At 36.3% G+C, this 23,665-nt stretch overlaps 1 protein-coding gene across 1 annotated transcript in view; it reads left to right on the top strand.

Moving 5' to 3' along the window:
- Positions 1 to 23,665, top strand: part of LOC105077527 (uncharacterized) — a 41,017-nt gene that overhangs the window by 7,293 nt on the left and 10,059 nt on the right. The window contains 8 exon segments of the mRNA XM_074341887.1: positions 4,770 to 4,841; positions 7,200 to 7,280; positions 11,015 to 11,086; positions 11,585 to 11,601; positions 11,604 to 11,655; positions 18,762 to 18,880; positions 21,561 to 21,686; positions 22,965 to 23,278. Of these exon segments, the coding sequence (XP_074197988.1) occupies positions 4,770 to 4,841; positions 7,200 to 7,280; positions 11,015 to 11,086; positions 11,585 to 11,601; positions 11,604 to 11,655; positions 18,762 to 18,880; positions 21,561 to 21,686; positions 22,965 to 23,278 (853 nt within the window).

The raw sequence follows: 23,665 nt of genomic DNA, 5'->3' as shown, positions 1-23,665 counted from the left end.
AGGGACAGAGATAAGGGGGAAACTGGATTGTGTACTGTATACCTTTGGAATTTTGAGCTATGTGGCTATATATTACATATTAAAAAATAAATTGAAATTAAAAATAATTTTTATAAAGCATGTGTTTCCAAGTTGATACACTGTAATATGAGTCTGGTAAGGTTTGAAGATTTCTAAGTCAGCTTGAGTTTTATACTTTATAAGCAGAGGTTCCTCCTAATTTAGGGTCAGTGGTTCCCGAGGGCAGGATTTCTTAATCTCCCACCCCTACCACATGTATCTCTTTGGCGATCTGCAGAAGCTTATGTTCTTAGGATAATGTTATTAAACGTAAAATAAATTTATATATATAGAAAAACAAAGGAAACCAATTACATTGAAATCATTTTCAGAATATTTTTAAAATTAGTGATATAGTAATAAATATGCTTCTCTTAACATTAAATAACAAGAATAATGGTAAGTCTAATAGCTGTTATAACTCCAAGATAGTGATGAGAATAAATGATATTTTGAGATATCTGTAACAAATATGTGATACATATAAAACAGATGAGCAACTAGGATATATTGTATAGCACAGGGAATTATAACCATTCTTTTGTAATAATTTTAATGGAGTATAAGCTGTAAAAATGTTGAATCACGATGCTGTATACCTGAAACTAATATAACGTTGTAAGTCAACTATACTTCAATTAAAAATATTAATTTAAAAAATCAAAAAAAATGTGATATGAAGTGACTTGTGACTTCCGTTGGGAACTAAATTAACTGTACTGCTAATCTGTGGTTTGTTGCCTACATTCATAATGGAAGGAATTGCTAATTTTAGTTATAGGTTTGTGAAAATGGAGATGTAATTTTATTTCCCTTCTAAGTTTGTGCCTCTGAATTCGGTCCACTCTGTTCACAGACCTCTGCCCTAAAAGGATGATCCACAAATGGAAATTGCATGCACATTTTTGCATGTATTCAAGAAAGTGCAGTTTTCTAGGGAAAAGGGCCATTGCTTTTATGAAGTTCTCAAAGGATTTTTGTCTCAAAAGATTGAGTCACAAATGTAAGGGTGAAGAAAGACATTTCTGTAAAGCTATACTGATAAGTAGATAATAAATGGAAAATTTGTTTTAAACAACAGTATCTGATAGTTGATAACCTGTCACTTTCTGAATTCATCCAACTAATGTTTATGGAGTATCCATGGTGTGCCAGGGACTGTTTTACATGCCAGGGATACAGGCCCAAGAACGAAAGAGACCAAATAGCCCAGTTCTCAGGGGGTTAAAAATACATTAAAAATAAATATATAAATATAATAGGTAGATGTAATATCAAGTATTGATAAGTGCTTTGGAGAGAAAGAAAGCAGAGTAAGGAGAGTAAATCACTTTCAGAATGGCCTGCTGTTTGCATTATACGTTAAGTCAAAGAAACCAACCAACCAACCAACCCTGAGCCCTCTCAGTTTCCTAGAAATTACAGAGGTGGAGATAACGATGATTGTCAAAAATAAAACATCAAGAATGAATGTGAAATTCAGAAGGTTGCCTTAGACCTTAACCCTGGCCAGAAGTTAAACATGGATGTTTCTTAAATGTTAGTTCATGCCTGGTTTTGGTATTTTCCTGGTGAGAGAAAGTTTTAGATCTGGCTTTAACTCTGATTCCCTATAATTTTAAAATTTTTGCTTCAGTGAAAATGAATATTTGGAGTTCTACAGATCAATATATTTTATTTCATTTAGTTACGTATTTGAAGCACCTTTTTGGGGTAAGTTTTTGGTGACTGGCTTATTCTATAGACTTTACTTCTAGATTGAATGTATTGTTATTTTTAAAAAATTTTACTAGACTGTCATCCAAACAACTTGACATAAAGAAACCCCATTAATTTAAAAGACATACTCTTTGGTTACTCCCCCTCCTTCTATGATATTCAGACTCTAGCCAGTCTGACATGGGCATCAACCAATCAGAGAAGACACTGCCACCAACAGTTGAGGGTCAGCCCTGTCTCTGCTGTCTTACTGAATCCTTGTCAATGTTTAAAGTTATAGTTAGTATATACAAATTTCGTTTTTGTCTTGATTTTTTTCATTTATCTTTGTTTCCTATGACCTTTGTATGTCATCTGTGGTGTTCACATACAGTTTTGTTATGTGATGTAGGGAAGTAGAGTTTTTTTCCCTACTCTTTAAGTTATGAAAAGGGTTACTATAAGTGTCATTGGATGGAGTGATTTTTTCTTTTTTCTTTTTGGATCATTTCCATGGAAATATGAAACTTAACTACTTAACAGAGGGGAGAAAACAATCATTCATGGCACCACCTGTTGACCATTCCCCCTTCACATATATTCTGATCATCAGTGCTGTTCCTTCTAACGTGGTCAATTTCAAATGGAGGTCAGGGTCTTTGAAGCATTCTCAGGGCTCCAAGAGTTCTTTGTGGGAATTTAAGTTTTTTGTGTTGTTTCAATGATCTTTAGAAAGTGTGTGGAACTATTTCCTGTATAATATGAGCCACCTTATTACTGAGAACTGCCCTTGATTTCAGCTGCAGTTTCCAGATAGTAATATGTTAATTCTCATAAGCTGTGAGTAAATAATCTATGAGATGGAATTAAGCTATGAGGTGGAATTAATATGTGACCAAAATACACTGTGAGAGAAAAACAACATTTTCAATGCAGAACTATAATCTCTTCTATTTGTTTTTGTTTCCTGTCCTTAGTAGACTTGGCTTTTTCCCTTTGGTCATTTCTGAGTACAGTTCATCTTTATAGTTGAGATTCTGCTGCTTCTGTTCCAGCTTTATGGGAGAGGTGAAGTGAGCTGCTGAGGCTTGTTACTCCCAGTGGGTAATCCTGAGCATAAGCAAGAAGTGGAAGATGCCTACTGCTGGCTGGTCAGGGAGTGCATACCCTTCCTCCAGGGTTCTGGGACTTTGCCCTTTTTCTAACACCAGTTGCTCCGACCTGGAGGAAGGAACCCCCCCCTTTTTTTCCCCGCTGCCTGGATCAAGGAACAAAATGCGGGATTGATGTGCTGCAGGTTGCTCCTACCACACTATCCCAAATAATCACCCTGCAGGTAGCTACAGGACATTTCTGGTCGGGGAGCATTTGTACAGCTGCTTGCTTTGAGCTAAGGTTGTAGTTTTTAAATTACATCTTTTCTATCATTCTTAGGGATTTTGGTGGAAGTTGAAGGAGGTAGAGAGGTTTGACATGTTTCAGTTGGCCAACTTGAAATAGCACAGCTTCTTAGGAATACAATTTTGTATCCCTGTTACATCCTAGAGAAACTCAGGCAAATATGTATCAGGATACAAATACAAGACTGTTCAAAGCAGTATTGTTTTTAGTAACTAAAAACTAGGAAAGTCTCAGTATCCACCAGTAGTTGAATTAATGAAGTGTGGTTAGTCCCACACTTAGAAGTCATGCACTCCATCAGAAACGTAATGCAGGCCACAGAAGTAACATTAAAACTTCTGGTAGCCACTTAAAAGTAAAAAGAAACAGATGAAATAAATGTTAATGTACTTTATTTAACCCTTATATTCCAAAAATTATCATTTCAACATGTAATCATTATATACATTATTGATAAGATATTCTACATTTTTTGTATTGTCTTCAAAAACATCCAAAGTATTGTCATATCTACATGTAATTATTATAAAAATTAATGACTGTCTGCATTGTTTTTGTCCATACTAACTGTTTGAAATCTCAACTTGGTTCCTAAATTTTATCTGTATTTAGATTTCATATAAGTTACAGTTGAAAAGTAGTATCCATACCCAAATTATTGCAAACATATTTAACATCTTCCTATAATTACAATATCAGTTTTTAAATTTTAATTTTAAAAATAATTTTAATTAATTAAATTAGAATTCAACTCCTTAGTCACATTAGCCACTGTCAAGTACTCAGTAGCCCCATGTAGCTAGGCATGCAACACTACATGCTACATGCTAAAATAAGATAAACTTACAAAATATTGTTGAATGAAAGAATGTAGAGAATAATACATCTATGATTCCACTTACATAAAGTTCAAGAAGCAAGACTAAATTGTGTTGTTTATGGCTGATGTATAAGAGGCAAAATCACATTTAAAAAGCAAGAAAATTAGTATTAAAGTCAGGATAGTGGTTCCCTCTAGGGAGCGGGTTGTAATTTAAAAGGAGCACAGGGGGCTCCAGGGGTGCTGGCTGTTTTCTTTCTTGACGTGAATGGTGTTACATGAGAATTTCTTTTCTAATTATTAAAGTGAATAATTATGTATATTTTATGCACATTTTAATTTTCAAAAATATTTCTAATGGAGGAAAAAATCAAATGGCTTCATTTGCAGCCCTAATATAGTTCTGTCTGGGACTTCCAGATAAGGTTTGGGAAAAGAGAGAAAGGAATGGCAGCTCTGCAACATTAGTGCTGCCCAGAGTTGGGTTCTAACCAAGAATTTGTGATCTAAAGAGTAGGCATTAAATACATGATTTGGTGAGGAGGAGTGGATAGGGGTGTGTGTGTCTGTGTGTGTGTGTGTGAGATGAAGAGAGATACAGAGGAAGACGTGAGAAAAAATGATTAAGTGAAAATGGAGCAGAGATCACCATCTCTAAGTTAAATAAGAATTAGGACATTTAGATGGCACCATTACCCACGTTTCCCCTACACATAGGAGTTAGTCCTGTGTAGTAAATAATTGTAGTTGTTTAGCATCTTGATCCAAAAATAACCTTTTCATTTTTCAGAATTCTCAGAGAAAATTCTTTGACTGAGTTACATAAGGATTCACTTAAAGGCTTGCTGTCCCTCCAGTATTTGTAAGTTAATTACTTAATCATATTTATTTATGAGTTCTTAGTTGTATTATCTATAAAGTAATTAAGGGGTTCAAATTAGATAATCTCTACAATTTTTTCCAGCAATAAAATCCTATAACTCTCTAAGTCAGGGCCCCAGCCCATCTCTAGCATCAAATACCTCCTATTCATTTTTAATTTTCAAATTTATATAGACAAGATACAGATAGAAAAACACCTTTTAGTTGTAGAGGAAAAGTGGTAATGAAGCCTGAGCAATTAGACACCCATGTGAACCTTATTATGTAAATGTTCATATACCATCCACTTATGTTTAGTTTATGGCCCATGGATCAAATCCAGCTCATGATTCATATTTACACAGTACACAAGTTAAGAATGATTTTTAAAGGGCTGTAAGTGGGAAAATGGAGGAAAAAAACAAGGGAAAACATGCGACAGAGACTGTGTGTGGCCTGCACAGCCTAACATATTTACTATGTGGCCTTCACAGAAAAGGTTTGGAAAAGGTGGTTTAGTAAAATGAGAGGAATTAAAAGTTAAGCTCAAATTATCACCTACAGGACAAGAAAATATAGAACACCTACATTAATATGAATGCCACTAACTCATAATTTTAATCTAAATTAATTAACATTTAAATATTACATATTTAAGCAGATGAATTATGTAAACAATATTGTCCAGAACATATCAAGTTACCAATAGAACAGACTAGTATTAAGGATTTAATGCAGGAATTGTTAAACCAATATTAAAAATGTTTAAGATGATAGTTAAAGTGGTATAGTTGTAAATGTTTACACCAAATAAGCATATTAGAAACGTCCCTAACTTCACTAATTACAAAGTAAAAAACTCTCCAGCCTCGTTATACAAGGAAAGAAATGCTTGCATAGTATTCTTGTTTATTTAGAGGTAAGGAGATACTGTGTCCTTTGCTATAAAAGATCAGTTTTTATCCTTTGTCCGTGGCATCCAGAGCTGTGTATGTCATTAATCCTTACTAAGCTAATTAATGATGCTCTTTAGCAACGAGATTCTTCTTGCAAATATAAAAGGCTAAGGGAAGTGGGTATAAAGGGCCTCACATGACCCTAAGAATAGTCCTTTTAACTATCAAACCATCCAAGCCTTAAGGGGCAACCACTTTTGTATTATTAGTCTTCTTGGATCCCTCTGGCATCTAGGCTCCAAACCTTAGAAACACAGTTTGGAGAAAAATAAATGAAATAACTGTTCAGTGGGTTAGGCCTTTAGTTACTTGTATTTTGAAATACTTTCTTAACTGATTATTTCATGTTAGCACAAGTTATTCTCACTCATTTTAAAAAATGCCAATCAGTGAAAAAGAATATGCCAAGCACTGTGCCTAGTGTTACAAACATAAAGGTGGGTAAGACAGAGTTCCTTCTAGCAACTCCTGATCTCACAGGGAAAATAAACGTAAGCTCAGACCATAATGCACAAGCACTGACTGGCTGGTAAAGTGCTGTAGAGGCGTAGAAAAGGGAGCTGTGAAGTAATAGACCTATGTTTCTTCTAAAACAGTTATTTTCCTCCTTCTGTTCACTCCCCAGCTAATTGTTTATTTTTAAAACTATCTGACTGCTTTATACATGCATTGGCTTTAAACGTGATAGATAATGTACATGAGCAGGTCTAGTTGATACATTCAAGAAGTTTATGCTCAGAGGAAATGGGCTGCAAAAGTAGCTATTTAAGAAAGAGGTACATTTGAATCACTGCTGTTTTTGGAATTTGTGTAAGTTACAAATATACCTTCATTATGTTTGGAATTTTTATAGAAGTTAATTTTTTATAAAATTAATTTGCTGCTCATTTAAAAATTTTAAAATTTTATTGTAGAAAGCTATTAGAATTATGTAGCTAATCCTTTTTGTCTCTAGCAAAGATTCGCACTCAGATATCATTTGGCAATGTTTGGAGACATTTTTGGTTATCAGCAGTATAGATAGATACACTACCACCATCTAGTGGACAGAGGGCAGAGATGCTGCTAAACACCCTTCAGTGTACTAGAGAGCCCCCCTCAACAAAGAATTATCCGGCCCAAAATGTCAGTAGTACTGCCCTTTTCTAGAGAAATAAGGATCGCTTAACACAAATATTTTTTGAGGATTTACTGTCTTGTATCTAATGCACCATATATATAACCATGTAAATGTAAATCATAAGCAACCATTTTCCACAGTGAGGTTTCTTTAGAGTATGGAAGGGATAATAAGGTTATGTTTCATCGTATATAAATTAGAATTACTGCCAAAGGATAATGTTCTGAAAGAATTGTTTTTCTTCTTTTGCTTGTGTCTTTTTTTTTTTTTTTCTTTTTTGTAGAAATCTTGGTTGCAATTTAATCATAGACCTGAGCTTTGGAACGTTCCGGTCCTGGCATAGAATGGAGCTTTTACACAAGCTGTAAGTGAAATAGAAGATGACTACAAACTATGTGTTTTTGTTATTCGTAATTGGTTAGCTGGGTATAAGCTCACTATGAATTCCAGAAATTATGTCTTGAGATCGTTTTTTTTTTTTTTTTTTTTTAATGGGAAAACTAAGGTACAAAGAGGCCAAGAGACTTGTCTAACTCATATGGAGCACTTTGCTTTCGCTCGTACTAATCTTTGGCATGAGCAATAAAGTAAAAAGCACCCAGCAGAAACACTCAAATTAGCATTGTCATGGAATCCCATTGTTGTTGGTCCAAAATGCGAATGGTACTTGAAATTCCACTTTTGAATTTAATTCCTACTCATGTGCAAAATTCCTAACTGCTTAAAATGTATGCAGCACAGAGCTGCAAAGAACTAAGTTTAGCCCAAAATTTTTCAGGGAGCAAAAGGTATGGGTGCTTCCTCAACTATTAGCTTCTTTTAAATAGTAAAGCAGAAAGAATTCTTGAACACCCACCACTGGCCACCTTTCTCCCCAACCACCCAAAACATTGTTTTTCAAAAAGTATACATGTCTGAAGTGAATTATCTGTGGCCAATAGGAACCTTTGAGGTATGGATATTTGTGTTAAGCTGTAGTGTGAAACATACAAAGAAAACACATTGCTATAGCCTAATTCTCTATACTTTCTTTGCTGACTACCACTAATAAGAAGTGTGGGTTTTTCAGAATCTTGAAAATTCTCTGATTTCTCCATGTCACAATCAGATCACAGCAGGTAGGTTCAGTGGCCTGAAGGGGATTTTAGACTCAAGGTGAAGAGCCTCCTCTAAATCAGGCTTTGGAAAAGACTCTCCTGTTTGTCTTGTGGTTCAGAAATCCAGTTTCACACGGTTCACTGGGTTAACGGAGGTGTCGAGGGTGTGTGTCGAGCTGGACTAACAGTTCTGCAGATGCCCATCAGTGGCAGATTCCCTTCCCCTTCATTAGCTTGCTGGTGCCCAACTTGTGGAAAGAGAACAGAGGGTCAGTTTTTCTCTTGGCAGTGCACCAGAGGTTGGACTCATTAGGTCCCTCCACCAAGAGGTTTTAGTAGCATCAGTACCATATCTTAAGCTCATGACCTTTTCTAAACATTTTATAACACCGAGAGTCTCTTAGAAGAATCTAAGTTTCATGGTTATGTAGGTGACCCAGGGGGAAAAAATTGTGGAATCATAGTTGATAAAAATTAATGAATTTATCCAAAAACATTCACTGAGTGCCATGCACATTGTGTGTCTGCACCGCACTGAGTACTGGGGTTACAAAGAAGAATAGGCCAAAGACTTTGTCCCCAAGAAACTTTCATACTGGAAGAAAGTTGATGGGAAAACTTATGAGAGCCATGCTAGCATCTCTGCAGCAGGGTAACAAGGTAGGGGGGCAACCAAGTAGAAAATGGGTGGTAGGTTAGAAAAGATGGTCGTGGAAGAGGCACCAGCCTGTTCCTGAATTTCTGTGTTCATCTTAAATGGCAGAAAAAATTAAAGAATCAGAGCTGGTGTTGGAAACAAATTAATACTGTATTCCTAAAATTCATTCACAGTTACTTTCAAAAGGTTGTCAGAATACAGTAAGTGTGTGCTGGAGGCTGGGCTCCTCCTCTGTTTTGTGCCAAATCTAGAAAGTCCAGAAGGTGCCACCCCTCAAGTTGTCATTTTGTTGCCTATAATGACATATTACTAGGGTGTTTATAAGTTGAAATGATATTATCCCCTGCATTAAATAAGTCTGTAGAAGGGCCCCAGCTGAGGTGGATTTATCATGAATTAAATGAAGCTGAAGCTGTAGGGCTCCCCACTTGCCTAGGTCCCTTCCAATATCGTGGGAGGGGTCCTAGCAATTTTTGTGTTCGTAACTTCACATGTTTTTATTAGACAGGATTTTTCCAAAGTAGATGACGTTCAAGTCCCACAAAACTTTGATTCATCACTGGGTTTCAGGTAATTATAGCTCAGTAGGTTTCTTGAATGAAACCTCTGTTATTGACAAACACCAGGTGAACAAGTTAGAGGTGTGCTAGAGTCTATTTTGAATCCGAAGTCCACCTCAAAGATGAGCCAAGCACTGTTTTTTAATTTTGTTTTGTTTTGTTTTGGTGGTGGGAGGTTATTTATTTATTTATTTATTTATTCTCAGAGGAGGTACTGGTACAGCTAATTTTAATATTTTTTCCTTATCCTTAATTTTTGTCACTTTGATTACTATGTGACTTGGTGTGTTCCTCTTTGGGTTGATCCTGTGTGGAACTCTGCGCTTCCTGGACATGGGTGACTGTTTCCTTTCCCAAGTTGGGGAAGTTTTTGGTTATTAGGATGTGGACTATTTTTAAAGGTTCCCATGGGCATGGAGAGCAAAGGTCTAGGACAAGCTAAAGCAATACAGGTCTCGCTGTTCTTACAGAACTTAATTTGTTTTTCTTAAATAAATTGCTCCCCAGATTGTTACAAGCCCATTGGTTAAATTTCCAGAGTTCTGAGAAAGTTGATTCTGGCCATTTTTGCCAGTTTTTGTTGTTTTTATGGAGGGATGAATTTTCAGGTGTCCTTACTCTACTGTTTTTACTGATTAGGTTGCAACATGGTTTAAAATCTCTAAAGCCTCAATGACCATAGGCTAATTAAATATTTAATTGTGGGAGATAATTGAAGAAAAGAAGTAAAAGAGAAAATTTAATTCACATAGAGGCTCTCCCATGTGAAGAGATGAAATTTGAAAAAATATTTCTATATTAAGTGCCCTCAAAATTAAGATTAAAGTAATAGTTATTTTAAACACGCTCCTCTTTTAAAAAAAAATACAGGTTAAACACAGGCTTTGGAGTCAGAACTGAGTTCAAATTCTAGCTCTGCTTCTTACTAGCTTGATGACTTAGGACAAGTTATATAACTTCTCTGTGCCTTGGTTTCCTCATCTGTAAAATGGGATAATAATATCTATCACATAAGGTTACTGTAAGGATTAAATATTAAATGTTGATCATAGATACCTGGCAATCCAAAAGGTAGTTGTGATTATCTTTGTAATATTCTGCAAAAGTACACTTGATTCTTGAGTAGAGTTAATTAACCTAAAGGCAGATTTTCTTTCCTTTCTTCCTGTTTCTTTTGGGTTTTAATTTTTTTTTTCCTTGTTTGTTTTAAAGAATTGAGAAGAAAATCTATTCCAGCATTTTGGAATAAAAATTTGTTCCAGAAAATGAATTTGTCACTTTGTTGATATATAAACAAAATGTTATTTATTCAACAAACATTTATTAAGTACCTAATAAATATAAGGCACTGTGTAGGGATTGGTCCTACTTTTGTCTTTAACTGGGTAGTTTAAAACATGAAATTTAAGAAATTTCTAGAGATGAAAAAAATGCCTTGAATTATAGAGGACACTAGAAATAGTATTTCTTACAGAGGAAGGGCTTCCTACCAACATAGTCCCTTCTAGGGTTTTGACCTAAAAAGTTCTTTGGTATATTTTTTCTTTGCTATCCACTTTTTTTCCCCTGTTTTTTTCTCTTTCTGTTTTCCACTTTATCATCTAGACACCTGGGTAGTTCCCAAATGAAGAGTGCTTTAAGAATTCTAAGGGTGATTTATAGGTAAATTCAGAAAATGATCTTTTTTTTTTTTACCTTTAAGTTCCATACCAAAAAAATGAATATAAACTTTCATGGACATTATTGAAAATGCAGATAATTTTAATGCCATTCCATTTTTCAGAATTCTCAGTCATGATCCTTTGACAACAGTTGAAGATCCTTGTCTTTTAAAATTGCCAGCATTAAGATATTTGTAAGTATTGCAACAATGTTATGGCTCTTGAGTTGATTTCTGCTCTTTTTTACTTTCATCAGAGATTGAGGATTTTGGCTAAAAAGTCATAATTTAAATTTTAACTGGGTTATTGAGGTAAGAGTTATTGGCAAAAAGATTAAGAAAGAATGTATACGGGTGAGACAGCCAGCAGAGGAAGAAAAGTGTTGAAGAACATGTATAGAGATGAAACATAAAAAAAAAAAAAAAAAAAAAGAATCAAGAGAGGTGGATGCAATTGAGAATGAGAGGTAGGATAATGGTTAAAAAAAAAAAAAAAAGATTGTCTTGTTCAGCACCAAGGTCAGTAATTTAATGATGCAAATAAATTTAAATTTCTTCAATAAGAGCTCCCTGGAATTATTGTCTATGGCAACTAAGAAGCCAGAATTGAAATAGTCACTAATTAATTATCTTTTTAAGTGTAGAATTTTTGCCTTTGGGTTTATATCATGCCTGTTTGGGCTTTTCCTTCAGAGACCTGGGAAAAACACACGTCTCACAACAATTGAAAGAATCCTCATGATGACCCTTGAACTGGAATAACTGTAAGTTGCTTTTTATGACATTTATTTTCACTTAATTGTTTTTTATAGGTTAGTTTTATTATTTTCTTGTCAGGTTTATTGATGTATAAGTTTCCTAATTTTCATCTAATAAAATTCACTCTTAAAATACACAGTTTGCTGCATTTTGACAAACCTGTTGTTATACAGCCACCCCCACATTTGAGATAACAGAAAACTTCTGCAGCCCCAAAAGTCACCTCATGTCCCTCGGAGGTCAGTCCCCTCCTCCCACCACCAGTGCTGGCAACCAGCAGTCTTGATTTTCTGTCCCTGTAATTTTGCCTTTTCCAGAATGTCTTTTAAGTTAAATCATATGGTATGTGGCCTTTTGTTTTTGGCTTCTTTCACTTAGCCAGTCTCTTTGGAGATTCATCCATGTTGTTGCACCTGTCAGTAGTTCATTTCTTTTTATGGATATACAGTTTGTTTATGCATTCATCAGTTGATGAACATTTGAATTGTTTCTAGTTTTTGGGCTATTATGAATAAAACTGCTAAAAAACACTCTTGTATGTGTAAACATACATTCTGTGTGAATATATGTTTTCATTTCTTTGGAACAAAATACCTAAGGATGGGTATCCTATGCTAAGTGCATGTTTAACTTGTTAAGAAACTGTTAAAACAGTTTTCTAAAGTGACTGTACCATTTTGCATTCCCATTAGCAGTGTATGAGAGTTGCAGTTGCTCCATAGCTTTACCTGATCCTTATATTTCTGTTTTTAAGAAAAGTTTTAACCTCTCTAGTAGGTTTGTATGTATACTTCCATTTCTCTTGGGTAAACACCTGCCAGTAGGATGGCTGGATCATTGGTAGGTGTATGTTTAAATTTAAAAATATTTTCCATAGTTGTTCGGCCATTTTACATCTCTACTAGCAGTGTATGAGAGTTCCATTTTCTTCACATTTTTGCCAACACTTGGCTATGATCATTATTTTTAACTTTAGATAGTTTAATAGTTATATAGTGGCATCTCAGTGTAGCATCCCTAATGATTAATCATGTCAAACATCTTTTTGTATGCTTCTTTTCCATCTATATAGCTTTGAATTTTTTGTCTACATTTTTATTGAGTTTTGAGAGTTCTTTATATATTCTGAGAATAAGTCCTTTTTCAATATGAATTTGCTAAGTATTCTGTTGTGATTTATCTTTCATTCTCTCAAGAGTGTCTTTCACAGGGCAGAAATTCTTAAATTTGATCCTGTCTTATTTGTCTGTTTTTTTTTAATGGACAATGCTTTTGGTGTTGTGTCTAAGAAATCTTGCCTAAGTCAAGATCATAAAAAATTTCCCGTTTTCTTCTAGAAGTTTTATACTTTTAGATTTTACGTTTAGATCTTTGAACCAACTTGAGTTTATTTCTGTATATGGTTTGGATTGAAGTTCATTTTTTCCCCCCACATGTGGATATTCAATTGTTCCAGCAAAATTTGTTGAAAACACTATTCCTTCTCTATTCAACTGCCTTTGAACCTAAAAGTCAGTTGTCTATATCTCTCTACTTTTGGACTTTATATTCTGTTCCTTTGATCTTTTTGTCTATCTTTACAGTAATATCACAATTTCTTGAAAATGTAGCTTCATAAGTCTTGAAATCAAGTGGTGTTAGTTCTCCAACTTTGTTCTTTTTTCTAAGCTGTTTCAGTTATTCTAGGAACATCACATTTCCACGTGAAGCTTAGAATTAGCCTGTCAATTTCTATAGAAAAGCCTCTTGGGATTTAGATCTATAAATCAATTTGGGAAGAATTGACATCTTAACAATACTGAATCATCTGATCCACGAACATATTATACCTCTCCATTTACTTAGGTCTTCCTTAATTTTTCTCAGCAATATTTTGCAATTTTCAGTATGCAGATCTCCTACATCTTCTATCAGATTTTTTCCTAATTATTTTATGCTTTTGATGCTACTGTAAATGGTCTTTTAAAACTTTAATTTCTGATAATTTGTTGAGATAAATTAGTTTTTTGTATATTGGTCTTGCACTCTGCAAATTTGATAAACTCATTTATTAGTTCCAGTAGTCTTTTTGTAGATTCCATCAGGTTTTCTACATAATCATGTTATTTGCAAATAAAGTTTTACTTCCTCCTTTCCATTGTGAACATCCTTTCTTTTTCTTGCCGTGTTGCACTGGCTATACCCTTCAGTGCAATATCTAATAGAAGTAATGAGGGTGGACATCTTGCCTTTGTCCCGACTGTAGAGAGAAAGCACTTTGTCTTTCTTCATTAAATATGATGTTAGGTTTTTTGTAGAAGTCATGTATCAAGTTGAGGAAGTCTCCTTCCATTCCTAGTTTCCTGCGGGCTGCTTTTTACTCAGGAATGGATGTTAGATCTTGTCATATTTTTTCTGTATCTATTGAGATGATCATATGATTTTTCATTTTTAGTGTATTAACTTGAATAAATTACATTGATTTTCAAATATTGAACATACTTTGTATTGCTGAGATAAACCCTACTTAGTCATAATGTGTCATCTTTTTATATACTATTGGATTTGATATGCTAAAATTTTGTTAAGAATTTTTACATCTGTGTTTATGAGAAATACTAGCCTGTAGTCTTTTTTTCTTGTAATGTCATTGTCCAGTTTTGATATGTTGAATGTTGGCCTTATAAATGATTTGGTAACTGTTGCCTCCTCTTCAGCGTTCTGACAGTTTGTGTAGATTTGGTATCATTTGTTCCTTAAATGTTTGGTAGAATTTACCAGTGAATCCATGTGGGCTTGAAGCTTTCTTTGTGGGAAGATTTTAAAGTGCACATCCAATTTCTTTAATGGTGCTATTTAAGTTACATATTCATTCTTGAGTAAACTTTAGTAGTGTGCATATTTCAAAGAATTTGTCCATTCCATCTTGAATTTATTGGTGTAAAGTATTTTATAACATTCTCTATTAACCTTTCATTATCTGTAGTATTTTTCTGTTTTCCATTTTATTTATTTCTACTTTGATCTTTATTATGTTCTTTCTTCTTACTCTATGATTAATTTGTTCTCTGTTTTCTAGTTTAAGATGGAAGCTAAGGAAGCTGAGTATGGTGTTAGCAATATCCCACATGTTGACGTTTTCAGTTTCAGTCAGTTCAAAATTGTTTCTAATTTCCCATTTGATTTATTCTTTGTAAGGTTACTTCGAAGTGTATTGTTTAGTTTCCAAATATTTGGAGATTTTTCAGATTTGTTCATTTCTAATTTAATTCCATTGTGGTCAATGACTGAAATCATTTTAAATTTGTTGAGACTTGTTTTATAGCCAATAAATAGTGGGAATAGACCAGAATATGGTCTGTTTTGGTAAATGTTGTGTGTCCACTTGGAGGAAAATGTGTATTCTGCTTATTTGGGTGGAGTGTTCTGTAAATGTCAATTTGGTCAAGTAGGTTGATAGTGCTGTTCAAGTCTTCTGTATCCTTACTGATTTTCTACCTACCTGTTCTATCAATTATTGAGAGAGGAATATTGATATTCCTAACTATAATAGTAGGTTTATTTGTTTGTTTATTTCTCCTTGACATTCTCATTCTTCCTTCATATATTTTGAAGTTCTGTAATCAGGTGCATAAATTTTTAGGTTATGCCTTCCTTCTTCATTGATTGACCTCTCATAATGAAATAACCTTCTTTATCCCTAGCAATACTTTTGTTTTGACACTGACTTTGTCTTAAAGTAATATAACCACTCCAGCTTTCTTTTGATTAATGTTAGATTGGAACAGATTTTTCCATCCTTTAAACCTGTTATTTTTCTGTTGAAAATCATTCTTATAGACAGTATATAGTTGGCTTTTGCTTTTTTATCTAGTGTGACAACTGTTTTAATTAGGATGATTAGACTATATTTAATGTGATTATTGGTACGATTACATTTAAATCTACTATCGTGCTATTTGTTTTCTATTTGTCCCGTCTGTGCTTTGTTTCTTTCTTCCTTTTTTCCTTCCTGCTTTTGGATTGAGTACATTTTATTATTTTATTTTATTTCGTTTGTTGGCTAACTAGTTACAGTTCAGGTTTTGTCACTTTAGTGGTTGCTTTATAGTTCATAGTGTACATGTTTAACTTACCACAGTTCACCTTCAAGTGACAGTACATGATTTCATGAATAGTGTAGGGACTTCATGGTAGTGTACTTCCATTTCTCCCCTCCTGGCCTTTGTGCTGTTGTTTTCATGTATTTATTTTTACTTACGTTATAAACAGCACACTATATTTAGTCTTTTTAATTTAATGATCAGTTATATCTTTTAAAGATACTTAAATAATAAGAAAAATCTTATTTATTTACCTGTGTAGTTACCAGTTCCAGTGTTTTTATTCTTTTGTGTAGCTCCATCTTTCCATCTGCTTAAAAATACTTCCTTTATCATCTCTTACAGTGAAAGTCTACTGGTGATTAATTCTTTCAGCTTTTGTATGTCTCAGATAGTCTTTATTTTACTTCTGTTTTTGAAAGATCTGGGTATAGAATTCTAGCTTGGTAATTGTTGGGTACCCCTCTCCCCAGTTGACTACTTTAAAGGTGTTATTCCACTGAGTTCTGGCTTACATTGTTTCCAACAAGAAGTCTGCTGTCAGTGTTATCTCTGTTCCTCTCTATGTAGTGTAAAATTTTTTCCTCTGGCTTCTTTTAAGAGTTTCTACTTACTGCTGGCTTTGAGCAATTTGACTATGATTTGTGCCTTGGCTTCATTTTATCCATGTTTCTTATGCTTAATGTTCATTAACCTTCTTGGCTTTGTGGATTTATTGTGTTTACCAATTTGGAAAATTTGGGGCTATTATTTCTTGAAATCTTTGTATGTCTCCTTCGTGGACTCTAAGACGTATATTAGGCCAGTTGAAGTTGTTGCATAGCTCATCAAATGATGCTCTGTTCATTTTTGTTGATTTGTTTTGTTTCTCTTTGTGTTTCATTTTGGATAGCTCCTTCATGTTCACTGATCCTTTCTTGTGCAGTATCTAATCTAAAATTAATCCCATCCAGTGTCCTTTTCATTTGGACATTGTTTTTAATCTCTAGAAGCTCAATTTGGGTCTATTTTATATCTTCCATGCCTATACTTAACATTTTCAGTCTTTAGTCTGGGTTTTTAACGTATGACAGTAGTTACAATTATTAAAATGTCATTTTTTGCTAATTCTAACATATATATAGATTTGGGGTTAGTGCTGATTGACGGCTTTTTCTCCTCAATATCACATATATTTTCCCCCTCTGCATGCTTGGTAATTTTTCATTTGATTCCAGACATTGTGAATTTTAGTTTATTGTGTGCTACGTATTTTTATATTCCTATAAATACGCTTGAGCTTTGTTTTGGGTGAAGTCTACTCTATCCTTTTGGGTTAGGTACGACCACAAGTAGCCTTTAGTCTAGAGCTCATTATTCACACACAACTGCTGAGATAAAGCTTTTCTGAGCATCTGGCTTGTTGGGATGGGTACTATTCCCAACCCTGTGTCACATACAGTTATCCTTATCATTAATCCTTCCATGTGGTTCTTTTCCTGGCCTCAAGTAACTCCTCATACACATGCACTGACCAGTACTTTGTTGAATACTCAAGAGATCCCTCTGCGTATCTCCAGAGTTCTTTGCCTGTGCACCTCTTTTCTCCCTAGTGCTGCGCTTTGTGAACTCTAGTCACCTTGATTTTCCTGGACTCTTAATTCCAGTTCCTCATTCAGGGAGTCCTCCAGTTTCTGCCTGAGTTTCTCCTCCCTGTACCATGACCTGGAAACTCTCAAAGAAGTAAACTAGGGGAGTCATAGGGATCACTTCATTTTTATTTCCCATCTCTTGGGGATGACTGATCTTTATTGCCAGAGGCCCAATTTCTTGAGAACTGCTGTTTCATATATTTAATCTGGGGTTCCCTCCCCCACATTGTTTCAGATAGGCTAAATTGTTCCCTATTAATTCATCTGGGCCAGAAGTCAATAACATTCTTAAGTCTGTTTTGTTTTGGTGCAGGAGCCAATCGAAGATTAGGTATTGCATGTCATGTCTTTGTTTCCTTTAATCTAGAATATTTCTGTACTTTTTTTTTTTCTATGACATTGGCATTTTTGAAGAGCCTAAGCCAGTTGTCTTATAAATTGCCTCACAATCTGGATTTGTCTATTTCTTAATTAGATTCAAAGTAAGCATTCTGGGGAAGAATAGATATCCTGGTGATACATCCTTCCTTCTTCATCACTCCAGGTTGCCTGATGCTAAGTTTGACCACTTGATTAAAGTGGTATCGTCCATATCTCTCCATTGTAAAGTTATCTTTTCCCTCGGTAATTAGTAAATAATTTATGGGGTGATACTTTGGAATCAGTACAGATTCTACTTTGAAACAGTCTTCACCCAAGTGTGCATCAATGATAATCCTGGTCTGAATTGAGTGTTACACTGGTAGTTGCAAAATGGCACTTTCCTAATCCTCTCTTTCCTCCTGCATTATTAGCTAGCATTACTCTATAAAGAAGTGCTCCCTGACTTTGAGTATTATTATGAACTCATATGCTCTTCTTTAAATTAATTGTCTTACCTCATTGTTTTTCTCTTGAATGTTTAGGTTATCCAGAGTTGGCGAATGTGATCTGTTATTGTTTAACCACAGAGTGTTTTTTAATTCCCAGAGTAATTTCTAGTACATTTCCTACTCACAACTAGGAATTGACAAAGGGACTCCAGAAGTTGGGGACTTAACTCTTCTTAGAAGTCTGCCCTCTTCCTGTGCACTCTCAACCCAAAGTGAGACTTTAGGGTTGGGAGGAGATACTTCTGAATTAAACTACAGATCAGTGTCACCCAATTCTAATCCCTATCACCTTTTTTCTAGGCACACCGACACCCACTGCCATCCTTACCCTTCTGTTGGGCACTTCTGTGCTCCTCTGTATTTATTTACAACAGTTAAGAGCAGCAATTGGCCAACTGGCCCCTGTCCAATTCTCCAGGCCATGTGCCCTAAGAACTCTTTTCTTCACTGCCCTGTGGTGGCCTTGGCCTGCCTCCCTACTCAAGTCACTCCTTTACCACTAATTTAATTCTGTTTCCATTTATAGGATCTTACCTAGCCATGGGACCTGCTGCCTCTGCCAATTTAAAACTACTATTGAAGTTGTCTGCAAGACAGTCAAGCTGCACTGTGACAGTGACTGCCTGGCAAGCACCACACGTTGTGGTGAGTCTGCATTGCCTGATAAGAAATTTTTAAATTTTTGTTTATTTAATTTTTATTTTTAATCAGTGATGATAAAAATTTTAAACTAATGATGTAATTGAATTATTTTTATTCGTTCGTTCAGAATTTCAACTCCCTAAATTTCTAAGAACTACTCCTACTACTTGCTAAAAGTCAGATTCTCAGTTACATTGTTAGCTTAATAATGTAAGTGATCCACATACATAGAGGAACAAGAGGAAGACATGGAAGCGGGAAGGGAATTAACATTCATGACCACACATTGTATACTGTGCTCTCTGCTTGATGCCTTACCCCCAAATGAGAACTTTTTCATACAGTGCATCACAGTTTGTAAACTGATTTTATATCCATTAGGTCTCAAGTACGCTTTGTCTTTGGGGCAAGTGTAAATACCTTTTTGTTTATTTTATTTTTGCAGTTTTATAAGAGAATACAAGTGGTGGTGTTTTATGTTTTATTTGGAGCCTGAGAGTTTCTGGTTCCATAACGAGAAGCTGCTACCTAGCCCTTCCAGTGGATGGGATGGCTCTTTTATTCTTAGACTGTCCAGCTCTGAAGTTGCTCTGAATCTCAAGCATTTCTATTCAGAAAACACTCAGATGCTTTCAAGGATTTTTCTGTACATTAGATTTATTGGCAATTAACTTGATGACTTCCCAAATGTGCTTTCATGCCCAGACAGCTTAAATACTGGTCTATATCAATGAGCTGGAGCACATCATAAATAATAACATTTTACTACTGACATAAAAATGTTGCTTATTTTCCAAGCTTTTTTTTTTTTTTAACCAATTATATTACTCCCTTCTCCAGAAGTGGGCAGGACAGGCTTTTTTTTTTTTTTTTTTTTTTTTAACATTTTTTATTGATTTGTAATCATTTTACAATGTTGTGTCAAATTCCAGTGTTCAGCACAATTTTTCAGTCATACATGTACATATACACATTCATTGTCATTTATTTTTTTGTCTGTGAGCTACCATAACATTTTGTGTATATTTCCCTGTGCTATACAGTATAATCTTGTTTATCTATTCTACAATTTTGAAATCCCAGTCTATCCCTTCCCACCCTTCGCCCCCCTGGCAACCACAAGACTGTATTCTCTGTCTATGAGTCTATTTCTGTCCTGTATTTACACTTTGTTTTTGTTTGTTCGTTTGTAATTTAGATTCCACGTATGAGTGATCTCATATGGTATTTTTCTTTCTCTTTCTGGCTTACTTCGCTTAGAATGACATTCTCCAGGAGCATCCATGTTGCTGCAAATGGCATTATGTTGTCGGTTTTTATGGCTGAGTAGTATTCCATTGTATAAATATACCACATCTTCTTTATCCAGTCACCTGTTGATGGACATTTAGGCTGTTTCCAATTTTTGGCTATTGTAAATAGTGCTGCTATGAACATTGGGGTGCAGGTGTCATCCTGAAGTAGGGTTCCTTCTGGATACAAGCCCAGGAGTGGGATTCCTGGGTCATATGGTAAGTCTATTCCTAGTCTTTTGAGGAATCTCCACACTGTTTTCCATAGTGGCTGCACCAAACTGCATTCCCACCAGCAGTGTAGGAGGGTTCCCCTTTCTCCACAGCCTCTCCAGCATTTGCAGGACAGTCATTTTTAATCTCCTTTTATAGGTGAGCAAAAGCAAGATCAGAGGTGTTAGGTGCTGTGGCCTAGTGCCTAGATCTTCTGTCCCTGGCTTCGGGCTGTCTGTGACCTCTTGTTCCTCCTTTCTCATGAACCTTCACCTCTTCCTCTGACCCTCACCTCCTCCTCTGACCCTAACCACCACTACCAAAAATACTTTTAATCCTTCTGGAAGAGAGACCCAGCTGCACAGTGGTACACACAGTCAGAAGCTTTTGATGGGTCCTCAGGTAAAGCTGGAAATAACTAGGAGTGAAATGAAATGAAAGTAAAGTAGGCATCTGACAAAAGTTGCTTTTTCCCATCTGCATTTTAGGACTTCAAGTATTATTCCATTGATTTGTTAAACATTCCACATTAGCATACAGCCTGGCAAATCTCTTAACCTGCACCCCAGATCCCTGCCCAAGTGTTAGCAGGGAGCCAGGGTGGACATAGTGTTTCTCTGTGTACAGAGCCTTCTGTTGTGGGGGCTGGGATATATGGGAGCAGGGACCAAGGAGAGGAACTGGTGATAGGTGGAAAAGGTCACATCCAGGTGAGGACCTGTTAGCAGCGGGTGTTGTGATCATCTGTGAGGGGAGCAGGACATGAGCACACTGAGGAGGCGGAGAGAGGAAGCCTCGCACACCTCTGCATCTGAGGCAGGACGGGGCGGGGTGTATGAACGTGAGGGGTCACAGTGGGTCTGCAGAGCGTCCTGCTGAGTGGGGAACAGCTGTCCTCCCAGCCTTGACTTCTCCTGAGTGCTGGGCAGTTGGCCCCTGGGAACCAGTGGAATAATCCTAAACACTGTCACACTATTTCACACCATGGAATTTTCTGAGAAGCCACTTTATCAAAAGGTATCTTTTTCACCTTTTGTTATGAGGTTTCTTTTTCTCCTCTCTAAGTGGCACTCATTTGCTGATTTCTAATTTATTTGACTGGGATATGTGGCTGTGGACTGACAAAAAGCTGTCCATCAGCCTTCAGTTATCAAAAACAGTCTCTTCCTTTTTGACAGATGAAGAGGCATCTGTAGGGAATGCAGAAGGATCGTTCTTGAAGGTGTTACAAGCCCAGAATAAGAGCACCAGCACCGAGCTGATTATTGAGCCAGAGAAGGTGTCCTCGGACAGACGTGGTGTCAGCCTGCCAGCCTTCATCAGTGAGCAGCTAGACTTTAATGACAGAATTGATGTTATCAGTGCACTAAGTTACGTACTGCCTTATTTCTTGGAGGGACATCTAGAAGATTTAGAAACAGCATTTTTACCAGTCATTAAACTTTTTTCAAATGTACACGATGGAGATAAGCCCCTGGGTTATTTGAAGAAAAAAAAAAGAAAAAGAAAAACCACAAGGAACTGTTCTGTTAAACCTGAATCCAACAATTCACTTTATAAAAGTAAACTGCAGAGATTCTATCGTCTGAAAAAATGGCTTGATTCAGAAATGCAAAAGAAAAAACTGATGAGGTTAAAAACAAAGGAAAAAAACTGCCATGCTTGTACATGCTGACCCGTTAGGTCCCGGATTTAAATGGCAGATCTTTGGAAAGTTGGAAACTGCCCAACCACAGGAAAACAGCCCGGTAAAGACTGAGAGTGTAGGGGATAGGCTGCAGGGAGTGGACAGGGTCCTCAAGGGCCCAAAGGGCACAATGAAAAAACTCATCAAAGAATTGATGTGTCAGAGGAAACAGAATGCCCATCCACCTGTGGAGAACACTGCCAAGGAAGTGGAGCTCAGGAGGCTGTCCCCAAGAAAGCTAGAGCAGCTCCACATGATGCAGAGGCCCAGGAAGTCAGTGGGAAGCTCCTTCAACACAAAACCTTCGTTTCTAAATGGACATAAGGCATCAGTCTCTTCTTCCCTGCCTTCTGGCTCCACCCCTCCTAAATCTGAGGTTAAACACGAATCAAAAGACTTGGCCTACACTATTTTAGAAGATGCAGATACTAGAGTTAGAAATATGGAGGTTTCTGAACCACCATCACATCCCAGAAAAAAGCACTTTTTCCTTGGTACTCGCTCTCATGCACAGATTATTCCAGGCCAAAAGGAACCACAATTTGAGAAGGAAAGAGCTACTCAGGAGAATATCTGCAAGCAGGCCTTCCTCCTCTGCAGGGAGGAGCCTCATAAATCCTTCTTCACAAGAAGCTTTTTTATCTTCATTAGAACTGACTTCTCAGGAAAATCCTTCTCCAGAATTTATTTTCCCCTTCAGACCCCACTGCAGGGAAGGCAACTGTGCCGGAAGGCACTATCTCTGAAGTCACTGCCCTTATGGATGTTTCCAGCACGTATTCTGTTGCTGCAGACAACTTTATGCCAACTGTTCAATACATCCACGAAACACAATGGAAATACCACAACGTGGGCACTGAATTACCCTCTAAACGCACTGGCTTCACTTTCCCAGGGCTTTCATCCTTGGGTGATCAGTTTGAAATGCAGGTAAACCAGCAGCTATGGTCCCTCATCCCCAACAATGACATGAGAAGGCTCATTTCTTATGTGATCTGAACTTTGAGAATGGACTGCTCTGAGACCTACATGAAGCTGGCCTGTGCCAAGTTCTTCTCCAGAACAGGCCTCCTGATAAAGCTTCTCAGTGAGCACCCAAAAGTAAAGGTGTCCCAGGCAGAGGGGGATACCGACCTATGGAAAACCGAGAACTACATCAGTGAGAGCACAGAAGCCCAGAGTGAACAGACAGGGCAGGAGTCACATGAGGTGAGGACAGTGCCCGAAATACAGGGACCTGGACTTTTACTCAGTGTAGGACATGCCATTAAAGTGCCAAAGCAGGAAGACCAGGGGCTCCTGGCCTATTTCTTATCTTACCCATGACCCTGGCTAAGACAGTGATCTCCCACTTTGCTCATTTAGAGAATGGTGCCACTATTCCTAGGGGGGCTTTAATACACAAGATGAATTGTAGAAGAAAATGCTAATTATAACATTAGTAACACATTAGATCTGATAATGTTCTTTAAGAACCTACAAGCTACTAACCTGAAGGGATGGGGTTTAGGGTAGTTTAAGAATAGTTTGCTAAGGGGGAGGGTATACCTCAAGTAGTAGAGCACATGCTTAGCATGCACGAGGTCCTGGGTTCAA

Source organism: Camelus bactrianus, chromosome 16 (genome assembly GCF_048773025.1).
Source record: "Camelus bactrianus isolate YW-2024 breed Bactrian camel chromosome 16, ASM4877302v1, whole genome shotgun sequence".
NCBI lineage: Eukaryota > Metazoa > Chordata > Mammalia > Artiodactyla > Camelidae > Camelus > Camelus bactrianus.
The sequence above is the reverse complement of the archived record's forward strand: the minus strand, read 5'-3'. Positions and strand labels throughout refer to the sequence as shown.